At 35.1% G+C, this 21111-nt stretch overlaps 1 protein-coding gene across 3 annotated transcripts; it reads left to right on the top strand.

Moving 5' to 3' along the window:
- Positions 1-1755: 1755 nt before the first annotated feature.
- LOC125831862 (delta(3,5)-Delta(2,4)-dienoyl-CoA isomerase, peroxisomal) lies at positions 1756-11315 on the top strand. Of its 3 annotated transcripts, none has more exons than XM_049511000.1 (2): positions 1756-2392; positions 10767-11315. In XM_049511000.1, the coding sequence occupies exons 1-2, from the start codon at positions 1756-1758 to the stop codon at positions 10955-10957; spliced, it is 828 nt and encodes a 275-aa protein (XP_049366957.1). In that variant the 3' UTR covers positions 10958-11315. The 3 variants fall into 3 exon arrangements, with proteins under 3 accessions (XP_049366957.1, XP_049366959.1, XP_049366960.1); XM_049511002.1 differs by lacking the exon at positions 1756-2392 and adding an exon at positions 3551-4202; XM_049511003.1 differs by lacking the exon at positions 1756-2392 and adding an exon at positions 3551-4208 and having other exon boundaries at positions 10773-11315.
- The last annotated feature ends 9796 nt before the right edge of the window (positions 11316-21111 follow it).

Genomic DNA, 21111 nt, shown 5'->3' with positions numbered 1-21111 from the left:
GACTCAGGCCTATGTTTTGACATTAGGTGCCAGTTGCACCCCTTGAGTTTGGGGCGTGACAGAATATAAATTAAGACCACACACTTTGAGAAATACTGTGTAATAATCTGATGTGTTTTTTTAAAGGAATGAATTTGCTCTCTTACCATGTGAATATCATTTAAGAAAATGAAGCAATTAATGAGCTAAGGAGAAAAGAAGAGAATTGTGAAAATTTTATTAGTATATGAGACATATCATATGAATATCATTAATGAAAATGAAGCAATTAAAGAGCTAAGGGAAAAAGAAGAGATTTATGATACTTAGTCAGTATATATATGAGATATACCATGTGAAAAATATTGAAGAAAAGGAAGCAATAAATGAGCTAAGAGAAAAAGAAGAGAATTGTGATACTTTATCAGTACACGAAACATACCACATGAATATCATTGAAGGAAGCAATTAACGAGCAAAGGGAACAAGAAGAGAATTGACATTATACATAATTAGAGCTTGTTTGGTTGGAAATAATTTATTTCGGAATTAAATTTTTTTAGATTGGCTATCCCATTTTGAATTTGGGATTAAAATAAACTATAATTTCGGAATAAGTTATCCTACAATTTTATTACGATCAAACATGAGATAAATACTTATCGTAAAATTAATCTAAAATTAATTATTTCTTATCTCTCTTACCAAACGAACCTTTAGTTTGGCTCGTTGTCCAATTTGTTGAATTAAAACTCATTTCAAAGACTATAGATAATTAGTTTAACCCATACGGGTAGTTTGAGAACATTTCCTAAAGTGACTTTCACAAAAATGCTCCCGCGGAGCAAATTATTTTACCTATTGCTTTCTCATGTTTTACAATTTATAACAGTAAAAAGGAGATACAAAACATATATATTGAAGTCAATCATGTGCTAATAGTTAGTCTAACTAACATATTCTCGTTGTTATTGTTATTATCAGCAGAGGTTGGGGAAAGCTTAAAGCATATAAATAATTTATTCTGAATTGATTTTTTTTTTTTAATTCTTTAACTTCCTATTAAACTAAGTATGAACATTAAAGCTAAAATATTACTCCTTCTATACATTTTTATTTGTCACAATTTGACTTGACACACATATTAAGAAAATAATTATTGATATAAATATTCCACCAAATTATCTCCTATTAAATGATGTCTTGAAAAATGATTTGAAAAAATAAGTATTTAATGTTGAGGGTAAAACATAAAATATTTTTTATTGTCTTTCCTTGATATGTCAAAAGTGACAAGGAAAAATGAAAATCTATTTTAAGAATAAGTGACATGTAAAAGTGAATGGAGGGATTATGTAGTTTCAATTTAATTTTTTTTGGTACATTTATCAATTAAAAAGTTAATTATTAATGTTAGGTTGTTTTATTTTTTTTCAAAATTTTAATGCATCCACTAGTGCATATTTGTTTTTTACCTATGACATTGTTCATTCTTGTATTTCGTTCGTGATATTTCTAGCTCCGTCACTATTCACTTGACATGTTAAAAAATATTTTTGTACATTTAATATAACTTTAAGTTAGAATCATAAAAATTAAATTTTTTTCTTAAAATTCAAAATCATAAAAAAAAATAAAAAATTCTTAAACTCGGTACCAAATCAACAAAATATAATTTTGTTCATGTTGACTCGGTCAACACCAAACATCCTAACTAGTGCATTCATAGTCGTGGCCTCATCATTTCAATAGCATCTTCCCTGTACTGCACAAATAATGGAGGAATACAAATCACTGAAAATCATTCAAAAATCCCCAAACTCTCTTGTCTATTACCTGTATCTCAACCGAGCCACACATCTCAACGCTCTCTCACGTGACTTCTTCACTGAATTCCCCAAAGCCATCTCCTCACTCGATCAAAACCCCAATGTCGCCGTCATCATCCTCGCTGGCTCCGGCAAGCACTTCTGTTCCGGCATCGACCTCCAAACCCTAGGCGATATCTTCAAAGAATCCGACTACGTCGATTGCGGCCGTAAAGTCGAGAGGCTCCGGCGGCATATCAAGTTCCTTCAGGAGGCTATTACCGCCTTAGAGTGTTGCCGTAAACCCGTGATTGCCGCTGTCCATGGCGCATGTATCGGTGGTGCGATTGATATAATTACTGCCTGTGATATTAGGTATTGTTCTTCTGATGCTTTTTTCTCAGTGAAAGAGGTGGATTTAGCTATTACGGCTGATCTTGGGACACTTCAGAGGCTTCCCAGTATTGTTGGGTTTGGAAATGCCATGGAGTTGGCTTTAACTGGTCGGAGGTTTACAGGTTCCGAAGCTAAAGATTTGGGCTTAGTGTCTAAGCTTTTTACTTCTAAAGAAGCTTTGGAGGAAGGTGTCAAAGTTGTTGCTGAGGGTAAGTGTGTCATCTGCATTCATTTTTTTCTCTTAGTAAAGTTTCATTCTTTTTATTTACCACTTCACTTCTATATTCCTCGACAAAAAATGTTCTTGTTCTACGTTGATGGTTACTCCCTCAGTTTTAATATGTTTTGAAGAAGTTAATTTTTTTAAATCTTGTGGTTTTAAACTAAAGATGGGTTGAAGGTACCATAATATTCTTTAATTTTATTGTCTAACATGTTATATGGAAAGTTGAAATGAAAAAGATTATTTTTGAATAGACTAAAAAGGTGAGTTAGATAAACAAATTGAAACATAGGGATCATTATAGAAGACTGTACATTAAGCAAGTTCGGGTAAAGTAGTGTGCCAAGAATCAGCTTAGAATTTGAAATGCACATCATGATATCCTGTGAAAAGCTAAGTTTTGAAAGGATATTAAGATATAGTGAAAATCACAGAAAACATTTTTCTTGGGAAAGGTAACAGATAGTATATATAATAAGAGCACTGAGTGAGGTAGTACAGCCATATTTACAGAGAAACGAAGAACCCTTGCAAAATAAGATTTACAGAGAACCTATCAGATCTATCAGGGAATTTGTCTCCTCTACTCTCCAAAAGTAAAACATCAAAATACAGTTCATCTTAATTTCTGTGTTGAGGTCTGCTTGCCTTAAAAAATTCTTGCCGTCCTCTCTTTCCAGACTGACCACTATATATGGCATGCTGACACCATTTTCCACCACCCCTTCAGCTTCACTATTGCCCCATTGTAGTTCCATGAATGTAACAACTCAGCAATAGTCACTGGCATAACCCAACTAAAGTCCACCATGCTTATGAGCAGCTGCCACAGTTGAGCAGTAATTGGACAGCGAAGGAACAAATGGATATTTGATTCCACATTTGAAGCACACAAAGAGCATAGTTGAAACCCCTTTTTAAAAGATTTTCTTGAGTTAGGTGTGCTTGTCTTGCCAATAACCAAGTGAAACAGACCAATTTGAAAGGAGCCTTGGATTTCCAAATTGACCTTCATGGTCAGTTCCCTATCTCCTAGCCAGTATTAGAGAGGGAGAAGTAAGCTGATTTGTAGTTTGCCAAATATCGTGACTAGTTCATTCATAGAGATAGAGTGGTAGCTTCATCGTTTTAATTTCATCTTCCCTGTACTGCACAATTAATGGAGGAATACAAATCACTGAAAATCATTCAAAAATCCCCAAATTCTCTGGTTTATTACTTGTACCTCAACCGATCCAGACGCTTCAACGCTCTCTCACATGACTTCTTCACTGAATTCCCCAAAGCCATCTCCTCACTCGATCAAAACCCCAATGTCGCCGTCATCATTCTTGCTGGTTCCGGCAAGCACTTCTGTTCCAGCGTCAACTTCCAAACCCTAGCCGATGTCTTCAAAGAAACCCATGCCGCCGATTGCGCCCGCAACGTCAAGAGGCTCCAGCGGCATATCAAGTTCATGCAGGAGGCTATTACTGCCCTAGAGTGTTGCCGTAAACCCGTGATTGCCGCTGTCCATGGCGCATGTATCGGTGGGGCGATTGATCTAATTACTGCCTGTGATATTAGGTATTGTTCTTCTGATGCTTTTTTCTCCATCAAAGAGGTGGATTTAGCTATGACGGCTGATCTCGGGATACTTCAGAGGCTACCCAGTATTGTTGGTTCTGGAAATGCCATGGAGTTGGCTTTAACTGGTCGGAGGTTTACAGGTTCTGAAGCTAAAGATTTGTGCTTGGTGTCTAAGGTTTTTACTTCTAAAGAAGCTTTGGAGGAAGGTGTCAAAGTTGTTGCTGATGGTAAGGGTGTCGTCTGCTTACCTTTTTTTCCTCTAGAAATGTTTCATTTTTTTTATTTACCTCTTCATTTCACTTCTCATTCCTTTAAAGGAATCCTTTCCTGGCCTATTCACTATATGCAACAATCCGGGCTACCGTCAATGAATCCTGAACTACACAGGGTTGGAATCCATCCTTTAGGAGATTATTGAATGGCTAGGAGGTGGATAGAGGGGCCAACTGTAAAAAGAAATAGAGAAGTTCACAGGCACCACCTCTGATCCTGACTGTCTGAGGTGGAAACACATTAAGGATGGGATTTTCTCTGTAAATTGGACATATTAGACAATGAACAATACAATAGAAACCAACAATGCTTATAAGAAGTATATGAAAAAACTTAGTACCAACTAATGTAAAATGTTTTACATGGTCTGTTGCTCGAAGGGATTGTTTGACACATGAAGTATTGAAGTGGAAGGGATTAATTATAGTATCCAGATGCCAACTATGTGGGGCTAGAACAAAAAGGACCAATAACCATCTATTTTTGCACTACAGTTTTACACTTAGATATGGATCATTTTCCTTAGTCTCACAGATACAAAGTGGACCATGCCTAAGCATACTGCAAATTTGTTGAGCTATTGGATCAAAAAAGGAGGAAGCAAGAGTCAAAAGATATAGTGGAGGCTTATCTCTCATTCCATCTAGTTGACTGTCTGGAGAGAGGAATAGTAGAAGTTTTGAAATAGGTCCAATTCAATTCAGAAAGTGGAATTGTATTGTATCTTTTTATTTTTGGTATAAAGAGAAAGGTTTAGATGAAACAAAACAGCTTGTAGCCTTTTTAGGATCCTTGTAAATTTTCCTTTCTGTGTTTTCTCTTTCTTTTCTCTTTTGGAAGTTCTCCCATATATCCATTATTCCGAAAAAGACACCATTACTAGTTTCAAAAAAATAAATAAATTTAGTGAAGATTTCCTTGAGAGGGTCATGTTCCAATCAATTATCACACTCCAGAATAAAGTCTTTCTTCCATTTCCTACTTTTATTAAAGAGTTGGCATGTAAGTAGTTCCAATGGATTCTAGTAGCTTTCCAGACCCCAACTCGAAAATTACAGGATACTTGGTAGACTATATACAATTCAACATCTTGGCATCCTCAGTATTAGCTAATATGTTATTTTATTTTACTTCTGAATAGTGGTTGTGTGTTAATTGATGACTAGTGAACATGAACTTTGGGTTATCAGCTATTGGGCACCGACACTTGAATCCATCCATAATTTCATTACACCTGGGATTTACTTACCAGTTGTCAAAAAAAAATAAAAATCAGTACACCTGAGGTTTTTCAAGGCCATGGTGGGAATTGTACTTTGCCCATCTTATTGCGTTCATGCAGTAATGGTGCTAAATCTCACTTGGCATTCACATTCCTTCCATAGCTTCATTTATAGGCTTTTCTTTGTCCTCCATGCTTTAGAGGACCCTGTTGGATGATGGTGCAAAGCAATAAAGCAAAAAGTATTGCTCATCTGAAGTTCTTTACTCTTTATTTTGGCGTTAAGAAGGGCATAATTGCTTTCCCAATCATTGATAAACTTAGTGACTTGACCATGAATTGGTAATTCTCGACTCTTCAACATTCAAATATTATATGAGCAAGAATGCATAACTGGCTTTTATTAGTTTCCCCTACTATATATTGGCATGATATATACGAGCTGCTGACCTGGGACTTTGGAGCAAATGTTAATCTAATAAGTTTTCCAGCTGATGTTGGAATATTTCCTTCCATTTATTGAAGCATTTTGTTTTTTTTTTTTACCTTTTATTAGCTTTATTTAGGCATGGACTTGTAGTCACTGGTAGGACTTCAATAAAACATCTCTTAATTCAGACTTCTTTTGCCACTTTTCTTCTTGTACTTTTGTCTTTGACTTACATAGTATAACATACATCTCTTACGTTTGAGGGGTTAAAAGTAGATTTCACTTGCAGTTCTTTTCCTGCAAATTTGAATGGTTTAGATCTGTATGATCAGAATTTTGAATGTTTGAAGAGAGAGACGGGTAAACTGCAGTCGTTTTCTTCATCAAAATTAATAAATAAGTGCAAATTTTTCCATTTCTCTTTATCTGTGGAGCAAATTGCACTTCATTTTACTAGTATCTCTGAGCATCTTGCACATACTTGCTCCTCACTAGGACATCACGTTACAATCTGTATTGCTCTCATACACGTGTGTGGGTACCTGATAAAGTTGCATCTAGAATCAGATACTTCATCACATAAAATTTTGTATTCAGGGTTGTGGATTGAGTGTGGATACGAATGCTAGAGTGCGGCCAATAGATGTATATGTTGACGTATATGAGTATATATTTCGATTAGTTAAAGTTATTGAACTTAAACTAATAAAATTTAATTTTTAATGTTTTATTCATAAGATATATATAAATCTGTATATGTTGCGACACAAATCCAAAAAATCAAACCAAATATTGAGTCAATCTAATACGCTTGCTCATAGACCTATAGTATAACGGAGGGCAATATTAAACCTTTTTAATTGTAGGGGCAAATTTGATTCTTTTCTCTAGTTTTAACTAATGTAGCACAATGGAAGTTGGGTGTTTTGCTCCTTTTCAGAGGGAACCTTATTTTGAATAACTTTGAGGCAAACCTCATCTATATCCATGGCTTATTATTCATGATAAGTTTGACTTGAATTCACATCAAAAGAGCAAAAAAAGTATGTATACATGCTGATAATTTAGGTCATATGAAACTATGTACTCCCTCCATTCCAACTTATATGACCATATCTCCTTTTTCGTCCATCTAAAAAAATGACCCTTAATTTGGAAGCTAATTTTACCCGTAATGACAAACTTTTACCGCCACACAAATGTGATGACATTTTTAAGATTACCACAACAACAAACTCGATCTAATCCCTCAAGGGAGGTCCACAAGTGAGGTATGAGGATGATAGAGTGTATGTAGATGTTATCCTTGTTTCTGATAGACCCTCAGCTTAAAATAAAGCATATCCAAGCAGTTAGGAAAAGGAAATGTAGAAATGAAGTAGTAGCAACAACGAAATAATATGAAATGAAAACTAGTTCACAAAATAAGAGGAAAGAACAATAATGACAATAAAATAATATGATTATTGATGTGATAACTAAAACTGAAGAACAAGAAATTACGAGGATAGTGCTAATACCACTAGTAAGAAAGAAGGTCTAAGTATGACCACTAAGCCTATTCCGCAGGAAAGTGAGAGAATGCTCAACTGCCAACTAACCTTTTACCCTAACCTTCTATCTAAGATCATGTCTTCGGTAAGCTCGAGATGTGTCATATCCTGTCTAATAACCTCCCCCAAATATTTCTGTTGTATGCCTCTACCTCTCATGATGCCCACTATCTATGTTGCTTGGACTCTTCAATAATGTCAAGGGGTGCGTGTTGGATTCGCCAAAAGTAGTGTAATTTTGGAGAATCCAACACGGGTGCGGCATCGAAAGTGAACAGTCCGCGCAACTTAGCCCACTGTTGCCAACCTTTCACACCTCCTCAGTAGGGCATATCTATACTTCTCCTCTTTGCATGCCCAAACCATCTCTACCTCACTTCCCCAACTTGTCCACCATGGAAGGCATTACCAACCTTGTCCCGAATATCTTCATTCCTTGTTTGTCTTTCCTAGTATGCCCATACATCTACCTTAGCATCCTCATCTCCGCAACCTTCATCTGCTGAACATGTGAGTTTTTGACTGGCCAACACTCCATCCCATACAACATAGCTGGTCTAACCACCACTCTGTAACTTACCTTTAGTCTTGGCAGTATCTTTTATCACACAAGCCTTCATAGGTGAGCCTCCATTTTGCCATCCCGTACCAATACAATATGTGATGTCATCATCGATCTCCTTACTACCTTGTATTAAAGACCCTAGATACTTGAAAAATTCTCTCTTGGGGATGACCTAAGCATCAAGCCTCACTTCCACCTCGACCTCATGTGCAACATCACTAAACTTACACTCCACGTATATAGTCTTGGTCTTGCTTAGGTTGAACCCTTTAGTCTCCAGAGTTTTGTCTCCAAACCACCAGCCTAGCTCTAACTCCACTACAAGTTTCGTCAATCAGAACTATATCATCTACGAATAACGTACACCACGGCACCTCACCTTGGATATGTTGCATCAGTACATCCATAACGAAAGCGAAAAGGAATAGGCTTAGAGTCGATCCCTGGTGTAGCCCTTTCATGATTGGAAAGTGCTCCGAGTTTTCTCCCATTGTATGCACCTTAATCTTAGTTCCATCGTACATATCCTCAATCGCCCTAGTGTAAGCCGCAAGTACACATCTAGCCTTCAAACATCTCCGGAAAGCCTCCCTTAGGACTTGGACATAAGCTTTCTCTAGGTCAATGAATACCATATGTAAACCCTTCTTCCTATCCTTATATTGCCCCACCGGTCTCCTCACAAGGTGGATGACATTTGTGATAGAACACCCCAGCATGAATCTGAACTGGTTCTCAGTAATATATATACCCTTCCTCACTCTCATCTTCCCCACCTTTTCCCACACTTTCATAGTGTGTCTCAACAACTTGATACCCCTATAGTTGTTGCAGTTCTGAATCTCACTTTTGTTTTTTAACAACGGAATCATCGTACTCTACCTTCATTTTTTGGGCATCTTTGTTGTCCTATTAATGACACTAGACAACCGAGTCAGCAACTCCTAGCCTGCCCTGCCTATACTCTTCCAAAACTCCACAAGAATCTCGTCTGGCCCAGTTGCTCTTCCTCTGTTCTTCTCACACATAACACCCTTAAGCTCGTCAACCTTTATAGACCTGCAATACCCAAAAACCTTGTGTCTCTTGGGGTGCTCCAACTATCCCAACACAGTGTCCCTATCCCTCTTTCGTTCAAGAGCTTGTAAAAGTATGTCTGCTACCTCCATCTAATGAGTGCCTCCTCCACCAATTGTCTGCCTCCCTCGTCTTTGATGCACTTCACTTGGTCGAGTCTCGGGCCTCTCTCTCTCTTGGCTTGACTAACCTGTAAAACTTTTTATCCCCGTCCTTGCTCCCTAGCTCCTCATACAAGCGTTTGAAAGCTGCTGTTTCAGTCTCCATAACCGCGTTGTTTAAGACCACAAGTTTCAAAAGCCTTATTGCCACACAATTCTTATGACATGTTCAAGGCCAGTAGTTTTGAAAGTCTTCCGTTTGTTTAAGTCGTGTCCAGTCAAGTAGGTGCACATTAATTGAAACACACTAAATAATTGTTATTCTGACTAGGCTCACTTTGGAGCAGTTTTAGCTACGCCTTAACTTCATCATCCCCCTCTTTCAACGGGAACATTTTACAAGTTTGAGTGCAACTTGACAAATCTTATATAATATTGGACTGGAATGGACCAACATGGTTAGTATTGATTCATATATCTATACTCCGGCATAGTTGGTATTGATGCATAGTTTGGGAAATATTGAGTAAAACTTATGATTCACTTTCTTTAATTATTTCATGCTTGAGAGATGAAAGTCAATACAGAGGAGAGTGTCCCAGAGTCGAACATTGAAAAAGGATGTGGGTATTTGTTCCCTTATCAAGAAAAAAAGGGATGTGGGTATGGCTCGATCCAACATGTGTCATTACTTTATTTAACCAGTGTCAACACAATAAGTTTGACTTCTGAATGATCCTTTCTTTTATTATGCTAGTTTATCTTTTGCCCAAGTAAGGAGTTTGAAACTAGCTTTTGGATCCACAATGGTTTTTGTGAGATAAAAACGTAAAACACGGGGAGGCAAAAATGCACGATGTCCTCTTTATGCAAGAAATTTTTTGAAATGGAGATTTGAAGATTAAATATGTTGAAGACAAACAAACTAGAGGTGGCTGTTCAGATCTTCTATCCTACCCTCTTTCCTTCTGCACGTGCAGTATTAACGTTGGTCCATTATGGTACTCCGTGTCTGTTAATTCATGCCTTTCTCAAATCTTATGTAGCCATGTAGGCGGTCATCAGTTAAAAATGACTAAAGGCTGGAATTACACTTCCTTCTTTCCCTTGAATGGAAGGTGTAGGACCCTTATCTTCCATGGTTTTGTGACTGAATTTTGAACTGGTGTCATTAACATATATCTTTTCAAACCTGATTTTGTTCCTTGTTGAGCAAATGTATGTACCATCTATATCTCACTCTAGATTCTTTTTCCACTTATTGCTTCTAGCACGAGGTTTTTGGTTACTTAGCAGGCCTTTTACTAGCTTGCTTCTTGTTCCTCTTCAGTTCTCTCTTGCATTAGTGAATAAGCTCATCATTTAGCAAGCTAGTTGTTGCATTCTTGAGGTTTTTGGTAACTGCAGGCCTTTTAATAGCTTGCTTCTTGTTCCTCCTCAGTCTCTCTTGCATTAGGGAATAAGTTCATCTTTGAGCAAAGCTTATTTGTTGCATTCTTGAATATTGGTATTTTATGTAATTACTTTGACCTGGCTATTAAGTTGTTGATATTTTTTCATTAAAATGCAGAAATAGCTACAAAGTCTCCACTTGCTGTTATTGGAACAAAAGCTGTGTTGCTGAGAAGTAGGGATTTGACAGTGGAACAAGGCCTGGATTATGTTGCCACATGGAATTCTGGTACCCTGTTATCAGATGACTTAAAAGAAGCAATTTCAGCACATAGCCAAAAGAGGAAGCCTAAATTTGCCAAACTGTAGTTTGGTAAATGATGGAATTTGAAATGGTGCGCGAATAAGACCATCTGTTGGTCGAGTGACGAGACTGAGAAGACACGGAATGATGCATAAGTGTCTGTCTGGCTTTATGAAAAGCTTTACGTAGAACCTCTATTATGCGCAAGGTCGACTTGGATATTTCTGTCTTGTGAAATTGTACTAGTTGGTTAGTCTGAGAAATGATATCATATGGAAAAATCACCCACGTGTTTTTACATGCTGCCTACATCATACTAATGTTGCAGCATATGTATTGTCATTATATGACTTAATTTCAAATTAAACTTTTGTAAACTGACATCTCAACAACACCAATGTCCAGCGTTAAATAACGATCAAATGCACTTGCCTAGTGTGGCAAGAAGTCTTATGTGGTTTACAAGAGAATTGTCCTTTCTTCTTTTGTCAATGCTATTAACATTTGGTCCGTCTATGGATTATGCTTGTTTTCTAATAAAAAGTTATGTGATTGTTGTTTCCAGATATACATCACAAATTCACAATACTGTGGAATCTTTCCGGTGAAATCGCGGTCTCTCTAGCCATCTAAACTAGACTTTAAAAACCAAAGTATTTGCTCCAAAACAGCAAAACAACAGAGCAATGAGGTTGCGTTTTAACTATGTGTTACTTCATTTGATACTGTCATAAGAAAGCAAAACATGACAAGACAGGAAACCACCCATACAGATTTGGCGCAAAGGTGAGTCTCATCTTGGTAATAAAAAATATTCTTTTTTTTTGGAATATTTTTTTATTTTATTTGAAAGTTAATGTTTGGCCATGAATATTTCAAATCAAATTTGAAGTCGTATTTAATTTTGGAAACAACTCATATCTTGTTTTACAATTCACTTTTAACGGTTGAAGTTGTTATTTTTTTTTTTATAAAACAAACTCCCATCATTTATATCAGTCACCAACCGACGATGAGAATTAACAATGTCGCTTAGTCTTCTCGGTAGAGCTGTCAAAATGGGCTGGCCCAGCCCAATCCAATCCTAATGGGCTAGAGAGTTAAATGGGTTGGGACGGGTTGACCCTTTTAATTAAAGGGCCTATAAAATAGCAGCCCAATCCAACCCTAAGTGGGTCACGGGTTGGGACGGGTTGTCCCTTCAACCAAAAAATGAACAATATTACTCTCTTAGAAAGAGTATCTAAGAATATCGAACGTTGACGTCTATAAGCACGACATCAATACATACAAATTTTCATTTATGAATCACACACTTCAGTGAATACTTACAAAAATACGTTTATGAATCACACACTTCGATGAATACTTACAAAAATACATAATAGTCAACGTAAGATTTAGCGGAAAAATGTTGATCATTCCACCATTCCTCCCACAAAAAACTAGCTAGTTTAAAAGACTTGATTTTTTATTTTTTAAAATATTTATTGATAAAAACTTAACAAATAAAACACTACTAAAAATATGTGTAAATTTCATATATGACATATATTATAGTACTATTTTCAAGCTATAGCAGTAGATATAAACTTTCAAGCTATAGCATTAAAAATTTCAGGTTATAACAAATTTACAAAAAAAAAATGTTTTTATTAATTGGAAAAAACTTTTTTAAAAAAAGATAAACGAAAATTAAAAAAAAAAACGGAATTAGAAATAATAAAGAAAAAAACTGAAAAAATGGAAATGGATGTATTAATTAAATTTGAATTGATTGATGATAATTATTAATTAGCATAAATTTAGGAGATTCAAACTAATTAGAAATATTTGTTTTCCTTAATTCACTCTAATCTGTTAAAATTAATTAAAAAGTCTTATTTTATCCATTTTCAAAAAAACAAAATAAAATCAGATGTAATTGATGTTGTTGCAACATTTAATGATCTCTGTTTTAAATTGTAAGATTTGTTTATTCCAGTATTTATACAAATTGTATACAACTTCATACATCTTTAAAAATACTTAATCCACGTTTGTTAAGACAATATAATTTACAATTAGGTTGTAAATTGTCTAGGATGAAAAAAATGTAAAACAAAAATGTAATTGAGGTTGTTACAAAATACAATTATCACTATTTTACATTGGCATAATCGTTTATACAAGGTATTTATACATGTTGGATACCAACTTCATTTATTTTTTATTTTTTTATTTTTTTGTGTTAGAATATGAATTTGGATGCCAAAGGTGTACATTTTGGATACCAATTATAAGTCAGAGTTAGTTCATGAACTCTAAATTAGTAGTATGATTTCTTTCTAGTTAATAAGACATTGTAAAATCATAAACTCTAAATGTTGAATCCAATTTGTATGCATTTTGTATATAACTGTTATCCCGAGAATTATTATAGTCAATGTGTAATTTATCTTTAGAATGGTGTATCCATTTGGAATGCAGTCTGTATATAACTAGTATCCTGCGATTACAATAGTCAATCTGTAATTCATATGTAATTGATATCTTTTTGAAATAAAACAGTGGATATTATATATATCAAATACTTAAAGCTGTAACAAACACAAAAATATCGTCCAAAAGTAAAAAAAAAAAAAACTTGTAATTCTAAAAAGTCTAAGGTGAACTATCTCAAATTTGATCTCCGTGGTCTTGGTGTGGGATAATTGCTGGTATTCGGAGCATGTTCTTTTGCTATGCGGGGTCCATCAAATTTGCTAGCAACAGTGCCATTTACTTCACTCTCACTGGTCGCGCCATCATCATTCTTTGTTTTTCCATAATGCCATATGATTGTGGCATACCTTTGACGATGGTACTTTGCATCGATATCAACAGAACGCTTATTAAAAACTCCATTACTGATGTATTCAACAAATAGACACGTGTACAAACTACAATCACTGAATTTTTTTTGAAAGAAAAATCATTTTATACCGCTTTCATACCAATGTTAAAAATGTAAATACATTAATGAAGAAATTGAAAAAGAAACCTTCCTATTAGAAAAAATCCCAATTTCATATCAATATTAGTCATAATTCATACAAAACAGAGTAATGTAACAATTCATACCATTTGCATACCAATTTACAACTCATACCATTGGGCTACTGATATCAAACCAATTGCATACCATTGTCAAAACACAATTCATACCATTTGCATACCAATATTATATCACATTTCATATAATATCCCAAAATCATATATTAAAGTCAGATTCATATAAATATTATTCACATTTCGTACAAGTTTCACCCAAACAAAAGTTTCGAAACAACAATAAGCATAATGTGATATTTTTAGCAAAAAAATCACTAATTTGAATAATGTGAAAATAAATTAAATATAATACTTACCCTAATAACTTTTTTTGCCTTTTTTGGATATTCGAATTTCTGATTCCTTCTTTTTTGTTGTTCTTCTTGTTGATGGTTTTGAAGATTGAGCAATTTCTACATTTGTTGCTTTTTTTCTTTTTTATTTCACTAACAAAATCAGAATTCGAATCAAAAGGGGTTTCTACAATTTTCCCTTTCCTCTTCTTTCCCTTTTGATTTGCCGGACTCACCATTTTCTTTGCTTCGTTTTTTTTCTCCTTTTGATCCTTCGACTGAGAGGAACCACAATTTGCAGGAATTTCAACATTCTTCGTGTGTAGATCTCATCCCACCATTAAATCATATAAATGTGGGAGTTCTACTGATTTTCTTTTTGAATGAAAAAGACGAACGTTGAAGATGGTGAGAGAGAAAAAGTTAGTTCTTTGTAAAAGACAAACGTGGGGGTGGGGGTGTGGGATTTACGTGTGGGTAAAAGAGGAAGGTGGGGGTTGCTATGTGAAATCTAGAAAAAAAATCCCTAAAATGGTGTAAGAGATAATGACAATTGATTCTCTAATATTAATGTTATCCCTAAAATGGTGGAAGAGATAATGACAATTGATTCTCTAATATTAATGTTATTTCTCTTACTTATTAATTATAATGTAATTATAAAAATAATAACTAATTAATTAAATTATAAATTAAAACTAATCTGTTAATATTTGTAATTAAACTGTTATAAGTAGTAATATAAAAAAAGTACATCTAAAGGCTGTAATATTAAGCCTTAAATAGATATATGAGGTGATTTTTCCTAAAAGTATATATAAAAAATATTTTTAAATATTCATAGCCCACGGGCTGGCCTCTGAGGCTTGCAGATTGAGCTTACGAGGCTAGCTGACCAAATGAGGCTGGGCTAAAAAGCCTCGTTCCTAAATGGGCCAAAAAAATTAGGCCCAACCTCACTTAATTCAAGGGTTGGGTTGGGTTGGGCCGGTCTAGCGGGCTAAGCCTATTTTGATAGCTCTACTTCTCGGGTAGTTGATCAGAAAATACATGTTCGACGTGAAGAGATTCTTCACACACCATGAGAGAAATATCATAAGAATAGCTAGTTACAAGTGTTGATATTTTGTATTACTTTGTAAAAGTATTTAAAAATTGACTGGCTGTAGTACTTTTATATCAGTTACCAACTAGCAACGAGAATTAACAATGTCTTTTTGTCTTCTTGGCCCTACCGTTCTGCAAGTTTAACCTAAAGGTGTGTTTAGAGTGGAAAAAATAATTAAAAGGTGTACTTAGATTGGAAAAAATTATGTCACAAAGTTTTGGGGAGGCGTTTGCTTGCATCAAATTGTTTACGCTAGAAGCAGTACATTTAATTTATATGAGGTCAAAAGTATGCGTCTTAATTTAACCTTTTGTTTTTAGCCTGTTTACTAAGGTTCAAATATAGATTGAACAAGTAAGAAAGCTAGGATCCAAAAAAAAAAGAGTAAGAAAGCTAGGAAATAATAAGTAATTAGATTTGGTAATTAATTATGAGATGTTATGTGAGATAAATACAGAGCAAGAGTACAAATTTGAATGTTTTGGTGCGTAAAATGTATCTCTGAGAACGACTAGAAGCTGATGAGAAACAGATAAAGTAAAGACAAGGGGAGATTAATGCAGAAGAAAACATAGAGTTGCCGCTATATTGCTAGAAATCAGAATATATACCTAGCTAGCTACAAATTATTTATAGTTTAGACACTCCATTTGACTCCTATAGAACCGAATCCAACGATGGGAGGCCATGTGGAGATGCTATTAGTAGTGATGAAAACTAGTATTCCTATATCGTGTTTAGGTCTGTACATGCTCGTCCACACACCTAAACCTTTTGACTCCTTGTCCCCCATTTTCTATTTGTCCACGTCATCATTTGCCTCGTCCTTAATATCTTGTTTCCTACTTCTTGCTCGAGGCCTTGTTCAAGATCATCCATCTCCTCGGTTCTCTCATGCTTTCTTATCCGAATGACACGTGTACAACTCCAAATTTACCCTATACAGATAGTTCCTTCGCTTTTTGGAAGTGGATCCATTCATGCTGAAAAATAAACCACTTCATGAATATATATATATATATATATATATATATATAGTTTCCATGCTATTAGTGATGGAAACTAGTATTCCTACCCAGTGACGGAGCCAGGATTTTTAATAAGGAAGTTTAAAATATTTACAGTTCTTTTTTCAAGTTGCACATTTGTATGAAGTAAATTTTCTTAGGTTCTGCTGCCTTTTTTCTCCTCCTCTTATGAATATGTCTTCTACAACTCGTCAGCTTGAAGATCGAGAAGTCATATTCTCTGTCCCAAAGAAGTTGATCTTCGTTAGACCTTTCGAAATAGCCGTTCTTAGGGATGTGATTGCCAATACTCTGATAGAGTCCTTTCTCCCTTGTAAGTTGGAATTTGACAAGGACTGTAGTATTAATTTCTTATTCGCCCAATCTATCAAGTATTTTGTCTCTAAGATGTGTTAGGGAGACATTCTCGTCAAAAGGAAGATTGCAGATGGTCCGAGTGGCTTGAGGTTCTTAATTTCCCCCTTTGTTTTGGTGGGCATCTCTACACTCAAACCTGACTATCTAGGTGATTTACATACCCTTTTCTGATTTGGCGTGTCCCTTGATCTTCATTCTTATCATCTAGTGAAGTAATCTGAGGTGTAAAATGATTGACTTCTAGAGTTCATCTAGACGATATCACTCTAAATCCTTGCTGCATTTGGCAGTTGCTTTAACAACTATCAACAAGTAGATTATAAATGTCAGGTCTCAATTTTTTAGATGAAAGACAAGTCCCAAATCCCTATACTTATAGTTCATTTTGCTACTTCTTTTCCAAGCAAGTATAGATCCAATACATGTGAGTTCTAATGCAGACTTTCATATAATAGGAAAGAACTACTCATACACCAAGAATTACCGCTAGAATATATCTAACTATATAACAACTTTACCTTTTCCTATATATTCTTGTCAATTCACGGAAGGTAAAGCTTATTACATGGGTAGTCTATTTTTAAATCCTAAGCTAACACTACTAGATTTTGCTCACGATCTCCGCTTTGCATTGTGAGTATACTGATAAAGCAACTTGATATTGATTTATTATTTACTAAGGATAGATGTATACCACATGATCCTTCTCTAAGGAAGGGACTAGTTTTTGGTGATGTTGCTGGAGGACTCCACATACTGAGGAATTATACTTAATTCTACCTTTGATATAACGGACTAGTCAAGTTTTATAGGTTCTTTTTCTTTATGTTCTGAGTCTAGTCATGAAAGGCCAGTGTGCCATGTCCTCTTGAGTTCTATTTGTGATACTGATTCAAGTTTGAATAATAAAAGTTCTTCTGAATTTGTACATGATCTTAGAAAATTATGGCATTGTAGACTTGATCACTTACCCAATAATCTAATGAAAAAAATTAACAAAGAGTTCCCTTGTGATGTTTGCCCCATCTCTTTCAATCTCATGATCATCCTAATTTCTTTATGGGGAAGGGCTTCTTACTGCAACACATGCACTTAATTAACAAATTTCCTTCATCAGTCCTATATACATAACCAATCTCCTCATCATAAAGTCCTTTTTGGGGAAAAAACCTAGCTACTTGAAGACTTTGGGTTGTCTTTGTTTTTGCTTTACTCTTGCTAGACAAAGGGACAAGCAAACTCATAGAGCTCTACCATGCATCTTTCTTGGTTACCCCTTTGGTCAAAAAGGGTATAAGTTCTTAATCTACAATCTGGAGAAATCCATGTTTACAAAAATGTGAAGTTTGTAGAGTTTTCCACAGAGAATCTTTATTCCACATCTCTTCATTCTACTTTTTCATCTTCTACTAGCACTACCCTACAGGAATAAGTATTACTTATAGCTTCAAACGAGCCTCCATGCAGATATGTAACACCCCCCAAAAAAATTCTAAGATAAATCTGAATCGTACTTTGTATATGGGTAGGATCGTACCGGATGATTCCTAGGTGATCATGTTTATTAAAACTCATTCCCAAGTGTAGGAAATGTATCAAAAGTGATTTAGGGTTATTAGGAACCCTAGCACTAAGCCGAGTTCAAAGTCTTTCCAACTCGCAAAGTTTTCTCATGAAATCAAGTAAGGGTCAACTTCAAACGACTACATCTCTTAGAATATGAAGATTACATGGTCCATGACCCACCATATTAAAGGTATGTGAGTCTTATTTTCAATGCCACCAAGTTTGCATCATTTCAAGTTCGGAATAAAAAGTCATGACCGTTTTACTACAGACTCTTCAATCTGAGATTTCTGCTTCAAGAACTCCGAAATGAAATTACAGGTGGTGGAAGCAACCACAGGTTGTGAAACCTGCTCGTGGTTTGAGATAAGAGTCACAAAATTTGCACTTGAGTTCCATCGATCCAATACACGATCCGTGGATCATTTTATGGGCCATTAAAGGGTCCATATACCATGTATAGCATCTGCATATCATATATATAAGTTGTATATCAACGTTTCCAGATTTCATAAAAACACTATTTTGAGTTTATTTTCACCTCTTGGTGGACCCCCAAAATCCCTCTTCAACCCTACTAAGCCTCGATAAGTATTATCCATGATTTTACAACATAAATCCGAGAATTTCTACAAGATTTTAACAACAAATCCTCTTCCTATCTCTAATGAAATCAAAAACTCAATTCTAGGGTTCAAGACTTAATTTTTGAACAAGTCCATCAAGAATTCTTCCTTCCAAATCAAGGTAAGCATACTCTTACAATTTCTTAATGATTCCAACATATGATTATGTATCCTAATCAAGATTCTATCATCAAAACATAGGATTTTCAAGAAATAAATCAAAAAATTTCAAGAAAGGGGTTCTTGATCTTTCTTCATCAAGTTAGAGTTCTTTTCGATATTCATGGAGAGTTTAAGGTATGTAAAGCTATTATAGTGAGGAATTAAGTTCTTCCTAAGACCCTACATATATAGTTCCAACTAGTAAGATCAAAAGCTAGGGCTCTTCACCTTCAAACTTCAAGTTCCACGATTCTACCAAGGTTTTTCCTTTCATTTTTGTGAGATTTCATCAACGGATATCCCTTTACCGATCTAGTCCCAAAGAAACTTCAGATTTTAAGATTTATAAATGAAATCCTCAAAACCTAGGGTTTGTATGATTTTCATGGGTTCTTATTGCAATTCAGTTCTTTTTTCATGATCAGTCTTTAATTGCATGTGTTTACTTATGAATTGCATGTTTTAAATAATATTCTCATGAACCCTAAGTATACAAGTATTTTTATGACTCAGAATCTCGTGATTTCAGAATGCACTTTTCAGATTATCAAGTTTCATGATTTTAGATGCTTTCATATAAAGTATCTTTCAGTTATACTCAGAAATATCAGTTTTAAATCATGATTCATGAGCTACATTAGTTGAATGGATGTTTCCATTGGGAGTACACTTAGCACCGAGCGAATTTAGGGATGAAGGATTCTGGTCAACATCCATGAATCTTTATTAGCAATCCCTACATTCCAGAATTGCGTGCTACCATAGGTTCATGTAGCCCGGATCCATATAATTGTCAGGTCCCTTACCTTGGCAAGTATTGGACACCTCTTTTCGGTGTGAGGGTAGTGCACTGAACTTCATGTCGTAGCTCACATGACTTATGTCGGATTTAGTATCTCCCACAGTTCAGTCCTGTAGATTATTTTTTTGACCTTGCATTCAGTTATTTTAGTTGCATGTTTTAATACTTGGTGATTGCATGTATTTCAATTTTAGCATCTCAGATTCATCATGTTCAACTTTACATATTATCATGCATATCTCACATACTCAGTACATTCCTTTTGCCTACATTTTTCATGTGATGTAGATTCAGTTGCTTAGTATCAGAATACTAATTAGTCAGATTGCAACGTCCAACCAACTAAAACCGACGTTGCACAGCTAACAGAACCATCAAAATTACATTTCGAGGCTGTATATCTATAGTTTTGACCAAAATGATCAAAAGTCTAAATTTCAAAAGTTCCAAAACAGGAAAACTTGCATAAAAAACAAACGAATGGCCCAATGAGTGAATCATCAGTCCCAACTAATCTAAATGACTTGGGGCCGCTTCATGAAGGCTCTAAACGCTGAAAATATTGAAAAAAATAAATACAAAAATGACCTTGAGGGTCATTACATTCACAAACGGATGAAGCATAGCTTGATTATCACTTCGTCCGTGAAAAACAACTTGATGGACTGATTTCTCTAACTTTTGTTCCTTTTATACCCAGCTATAGTTGATTTGTTCACCAAGGCTCTTGTCGGACCTTTTCATTATGTTCTCTTAGGCAAGTTATGAGTCCGTTCATCGGGCTCCCACTTGAGGGGGCGATACAAATGTAGAACAGAAGCAGTCATATACGAGGCCCAGAATACAAGAGCCCATGTTGAACACAATACATAACCAAAGCCCAAAACTTCTTTACACTTCAATAAAGCATCCCAAGTGCATTTTAGACTTTTTCTAGATTTTAGATAACGGTAAATATTACTTGTGACTAATTTCCTTTTCTGTTTTGGATATCAAGTTTTTTAGTGCACATGAGTATTGAGTATGCTAGGATTAGTAAGATTTTTTTTAATATTTTTTTTTTGGGGGGGGGGAGGGGGGGCATGGTTAGTCACTAATTTTTGTGCTGAATAGCAACTTAATTGATCACATGAGGCCAAATTTATAATAGCTAATCATGCTTAAATGATAGAAATTTAATTACATGAGGTCAACTTTATAATAGT

The sequence above is a fragment of the Solanum verrucosum genome, unplaced genomic scaffold (genome assembly GCF_900185275.1).
Source record: "Solanum verrucosum unplaced genomic scaffold, falcon-dt-bn FXZP01000018.1, whole genome shotgun sequence".
NCBI classification, from domain to species: Eukaryota; Viridiplantae; Streptophyta; class Magnoliopsida; order Solanales; family Solanaceae; genus Solanum; species Solanum verrucosum.
The sequence above is the reverse complement of the archived record's forward strand: the minus strand, read 5'-3'. Positions and strand labels throughout refer to the sequence as shown.